The sequence below is a fragment of the Tachysurus vachellii genome, chromosome 10, assembly GCF_030014155.1.
Source record: "Tachysurus vachellii isolate PV-2020 chromosome 10, HZAU_Pvac_v1, whole genome shotgun sequence".
Taxonomy (NCBI): Eukaryota; Metazoa; Chordata; class Actinopteri; order Siluriformes; family Bagridae; genus Tachysurus; species Tachysurus vachellii.
The window spans coordinates 21,088,940-21,094,553 of NC_083469.1; the positions used below are offsets into that span (position 1 = coordinate 21,088,940).

The window sequence follows — 5,614 nt, forward strand, 5'->3', positions numbered from 1 at the left end:
TATTGGGGTTTATGCACTTTAATTGGGGATGGAACAAGACTATGAAACTTACAGAGTTTCGTAATGATACGCCAATGTGTCTGTGAAATCCAGTATTCACACAATTCTAATGGCCGTCACTCAAAATGTCTGGTTTTTTTTGTCAATATTGTAGTTCCTACAACCCCTTAACATTACAAGTCCCTAGGCCTCTCGGAAAAACACACAAAAAATGTATAGGATAATAATAATAATAATAATAATAATAATAATAATAATAATAATAATAATAATGCAATAGTAATAGGGTTTCTGTTCTTTGTGCTTGAAACCCTAATCAACTTTAAGTATACAGCTCACTTCAAAGAAATTAATTGTTTCACGGTGAGTGTAATATTGTTTGATTAACAATATTATAAATTAATTTGACAAGTGAATATAATGGTGAAAAAAAAAAACAAATTGGATAAAAAAGCATATTATGAGTCACATAGAGCCAAAGCCCTGCATTAAAAGCAAGCTCTTAAGCTTATATCTAAAAGAGGACACAGTCTTCAGGCAGCATGTGTCACAAAGTAAGACACTTTTACCTTTTACCTTTTTTTTTTTTTTTTTTTACATTTCATTTGTAGAATTACAAAAAGACCTGCAGCTGATGACCTGTTAGTTCTGCTTGGTTTTAAGCCTAAAAGTTATGCAAGTTTGATCAATTTGATATTGAAATTAATCTGTTATAGAATTGCAGTGTAGAATTGAATAATAAAATTATTCAATAAAAATAATGATGCATTACACTTTACATGTGTGCACCAAAAACAAAAAGAAATAGATTTTTTATTATACAAACACCAGCTTGCCATTTTTTTTTTAAACCAGAATCTCATTACAGGAAATATTTTAAGCAGAAGTAGTTGGCAAACTTAGCACATTTATTCAGCATAGCACTACAGAGGCATATGCTAATTGGGGCTGTAAAGGTCAACACAAATAAGGAGTCCTGCTCTTACTGTCACTTCGACAGTATCTTCCTACACCTGCTTCCCACCATAACCCTAAAAGGAAAGATTTCAACCAATCAGAGTTTTGCTACCATACAGCCAAGCCAATCAGGAAGCAGGTGAGCAGGGGAACGCCAAATGGATTCACCCCCCTCTGAACCAGCTGTTATCCACGTTTGGGGCTCCAGACTACATACCAGTCAGCCAACTTACTGACATATACAGTTTCCCATCTTAGTGGGAGGCCGATGATTGAATGCTCATCATAAGCTGCCCCCAGTTACCCTGAAACTTAATAAAGTGCTTCATTATTAAATGAATGATTGAGAAAAAGGAGAATTTTTTTTTTCCCCCCCAAATTTACATGAATGTGTTTCGGATACATACTATGAGAGTTCAGATCAGAAAAAATAGTGGAATTTTCACACTCGATGCTCAATAATTACATCATGTAATTCTCACACAATTACAAATAAACTATACTTATACTTCTTACACTATAATTTGACAAAATTCTACTTCCCAAAGCAAGACATTGACCCAAAATCAAACATTATTTGCAGTGAAAGCAATTCACGTCTATCATCCATTTTAGTTTTATGTCTGACAGAGCTGGTCTTTCCAAGGAAATGCTGCTCCATTTGGGAAGGATCCAGTTGCTTCGTCTGATCAAGATAGACTGATTGGGGAGGGCTCGGCTCTCTTTTTTCAAAAGCTCTTATTTGGGCTTCTGCAAACTCCATGCTCCACCCCAGACCCCTGTGCCTGAGTCTTATTTAAGGGGAGCTTTCTCACTGATCACTTTGTCCCAGTGGAAGCATCAGTCCCGCGACACAACTTGGTAAGTGCACGATATTGATGGCTTATGTAGAAGACAGAAAGGGTTGCGGAAATATTTTCACAATTTAGTGAATCGTTTCAAATACTTTTTTTACTAGATGGCTCAAAGGTGCCATGGAATAGGAGCAAATAGTCAGAAATTACTAAAGCATTTATCGTTTAGAACTGAGACATGCATCGCATAGATTGTATAATACAAATTTAATGCTCAAAACTAACAGCTTAGAAGTCAGCAAGTTGTTAAGGGTTCATGCTTATTGAGTTACTTGGCCAAAGACAGGGTGAGCTTACATCGTGCTGTCATGATACATTTAGATAGTACAGCACAGCATGTCATGAATGAAGCCATTCGGAATTGAGGGGACAGAGGCCACGACATCAGGCAAAGTGTTAAAATGTGATGACAGCTGTTGAACCAGCACCAAGCTCAGATAAGAAGCAGCATGGCAGAAGAAACACTATAGGCCTCACACACAAGGGGGGGGAGACCTTAAAATAGACTTTGAGGCTTTAGCGTGACCCCTTTTTTGGCTTTAGACTCAGAGACTGAATATCTTGAAGTGCTTTGGTATGGAGATAGAGTTTCATTAATCTTTCAGGAAGGTGTGGGGCACAGGGGTAAGGGGTGAAGAATCGGCAGGCGAGGAAGAAAACAAGGGTCAACAAGTTCATTAGTTTGATTTATTCTTAAGATTTTTTTTGTCATTGCTTAATAATTTGATCATTTCAGATATGGCATACTATTATTTTGTGTTTCCACAGTTGGATGTAAAATTAACTCAAATCCAAAACATAGTTAAACCTAATATAACTCTATGTTATATTATTATGCTATACTTATGGAGTAGATAACATTTAGAAATATTTCTACTAGAACTTCCAATAGAAGTCTACTTGCTTCATCTCATTAAGACAGACTTCTGTTTTTTTGCGTTATTTATTTAGGCTTTAGCGAACTCCATGCTCCACTTTTGACCCCCTAGCAGAGCGATATTACTTTCACTCGGAAAGCATTTGTCCCAGTCATAAATATGTCATCTCTTTCTTTCACAGACCATCTCAGAAACCAACCATGTGTGACGACGAAGAGACTACCGCCCTCGTATGCGACAACGGCTCTGGCTTGGTCAAGGCTGGATTTGCCGGTGATGACGCTCCCCGTGCTGTCTTTCCTTCCATTGTTGGAAGGCCCCGCCACCAGGTTTACCACCTTCCCTATTCAAAATCTTCTGCAAAATAATCAGCTGAATAGTTTAATACATCCTCTTGGTTTCTTGGTTACCTTTAAACTGAATCCTCTTTTTCCCCACAGGGTGTGATGGTCGGTATGGGTCAGAAGGACAGCTACGTTGGTGATGAGGCCCAGAGCAAGAGAGGTATCTTGACCCTCAAGTACCCTATTGAGCATGGCATCATTACCAACTGGGATGATATGGAGAAGGTGGGTGACCAGATACTGATCTTTTCTCTTCCCTATTAGATTCCACTTTATCTGTAGTCTTAGGGTATCCTAAAAAGCAATCTTACATATCACATAGCATCAGTGGAACCCTGTTTGTTAATTCTCCCCAGATCTGGCACCACACCTTCTACAATGAGCTCCGTGTGGCTCCTGAGGAGCACCCCACCCTGCTGACTGAGGCCCCCCTCAACCCCAAGGCCAACAGGGAGAAGATGACCCAGGTACTCACAATACCATGACCATTTAACAACTCTTCAGCATTCAGATGCGCTGACATTAAAATCTTTTTTGAAATCTGCATTTCTAGATCATGTTTGAGACCTTCAACGTCCCAGCCATGTATGTGGCCATCCAGGCTGTCCTGTCCCTGTACGCCTCCGGTCGTACCACTGGTCAGTATAAGCAGTAATGAAGTTTAACTCCACAGTACTCTATGAATGAAAGTTACTAAAATCAATCCTGCCAAAGTCAAACAAAATGCTAGCAAGTCAGTTTAAGGCATATACTTTACCGATCCTTTATAATGGAATGAAAGCTTTATAATTATTCATAATGTAAACATAGACCATATGCTTATGACTCTATGGAGACAAATTAACTTATTGCAGAGTAATTTCTAATTTAGCAGGAGAAAGTGAGAAAAATTGTATAATTGCCACTGAGAACATTTTATTCGATAGTTACAACAATTAAACATGCTCTGAAGTGTGTTTAACAGGCAGCAATTGTGCAGTACATTGTATAGGATTAGCAATAATCCCTAATGTTCTGGAGTGATGAAATCTGCCCCCTGCAGGTATTGTGCTGGACTCCGGTGATGGTGTTACCCACAATGTGCCCATCTATGAGGGTTACGCTCTCCCCCATGCCATCATGCGTCTGGATCTGGCCGGTCGTGACCTGACTGACTACCTGATGAAGATCCTGACAGAGAGAGGCTACTCTTTCGTCACAACTGGTAAACTGTGGTGTTAAATCAGATTAGTGTTTAATTTGTCACACTTTTTAGAGTCTTTAAAAAAAACTTTTAAAAGCTAAAGAGCCCTAAAGGACTCCAAGAACTCTTGAGGAACCATTTTTTTTCTTAGGATTTACTAGTTATATTGCTGAAGTTTAGAATTTTTTATAACAGTTGTACATATGGTTAAGGGAACCATTAATGGAACCTAACCTAACTATCCACAGAACCATTTTTTAAGGATGTACTGATTATACTGCTCAGGTTTAGTGTAGTGATTTTTGTTAAGGTTGTGCATTTGTTCATTCATCAATTTTCTGAAACTTGTCCCTCTTAGCTGAGCGTGAGATCGTGCGTGACATCAAGGAGAAGCTGTGCTATGTGGCTCTGGACTTCGAGAACGAGATGGCTACTGCTGCTTCCTCCTCCTCCCTGGAGAAGAGCTATGAGCTTCCCGATGGTCAGGTCATCACCATCGGTAACGAGCGTTTCCGTTGCCCTGAGACCCTCTTCCAGCCTTCTTTCATTGGTGAGTTGCACTTCTATATATTAACATGGGGATATTTTTTCCATCCATCAATTCTACTAACATACTCAGTGCATTTGCTTTTTTACCAACCGAAATCTCATTAAACTACAGGTATGGAGTCTGCTGGTATCCATGAGACCGCTTACAACAGCATCATGAAGTGCGATATTGACATCCGTAAGGACCTGTACGCCAACAATGTCCTGTCTGGTGGTACCACCATGTACCCTGGTATTGCTGACCGTATGCAGAAGGAGATCACTGCTCTGGCCCCAAGCACCATGAAGATTAAGGTGAGATGAAGTTTTAGTTTATATATCCATATTTTCTCTGGGTAGTTTGATAATCCAATGTTCTTGAACATCCGAGTAAATTCAACAAATTTTCCTCTTCCTCCAGATCATTGCTCCCCCTGAGCGTAAGTACTCCGTCTGGATCGGTGGCTCCATCCTGGCTTCCCTGTCCACCTTCCAGCAGATGTGGATCACCAAGCAGGAGTACGATGAGGCCGGCCCATCCATTGTCCACAGGAAGTGCTTCTAAATCTTCACTTCCATTTGTACTGTCTCTTTTACTGTATATACATGTCATGTTGTAATAAATGTGGATCAGTATGACAGTGTCTTTGTCTCCACTTCTTATTTTTTATTTCAAATGCTATATCTGTCCTTTGAGATAGTGCTACAAATTTATAGAAAAAATGATCTAGAAAAAAATCTAGAATTCTGAAATAATAATTTAAATTCTTGACATATAGTTGGACTACAAGATTATATGTATGTCAACCAGAAGAGAATTTTCAGTGAAATGATCTCCCTGCTTGTTGAAAATCAGTTTAGCCGTATTTG

General features: G+C 39.1%; 1 protein-coding gene across 1 annotated transcript; it reads left to right on the forward strand.

The window, feature by feature from the left end:
* The first annotated feature begins 1,709 nt into the window (after positions 1–1,709).
* Positions 1,710–5,388, forward strand: actc1b (actin alpha cardiac muscle 1b). Its single transcript, XM_060880241.1, has 9 exons — positions 1,710–1,818; positions 2,871–3,018; positions 3,130–3,258; positions 3,390–3,500; positions 3,587–3,671; positions 4,076–4,237; positions 4,575–4,766; positions 4,878–5,059; positions 5,166–5,388. Exons 2-9 carry the CDS (start codon positions 2,890–2,892, stop codon positions 5,307–5,309), a joined length of 1,134 nt encoding a protein of 377 aa, XP_060736224.1. The 5' UTR covers positions 1,710–1,818; positions 2,871–2,889; the 3' UTR covers positions 5,310–5,388.
* Positions 5,389–5,614: the final 226 nt, after the last annotated feature.

Bases quoted from the DNA above. Each gene is read 5' to 3' on its own strand.
- actc1b (XM_060880241.1), top strand. From the start codon at position 2,890: ATGTGTGACGACGAAGAGACTACCGCCCTCGTATGCGACAACGGCTCT. The intron at 3,672-4,075 runs GTCAGTATAAGC...TGCCCCCTGCAG, and splicing joins CGCCTCCGGTCGTACCACTG to GTATTGTGCTGGACTCCGGT. The intron at 5,060-5,165 runs GTGAGATGAAGT...CTCTTCCTCCAG, and splicing joins CAAGCACCATGAAGATTAAG to ATCATTGCTCCCCCTGAGCG.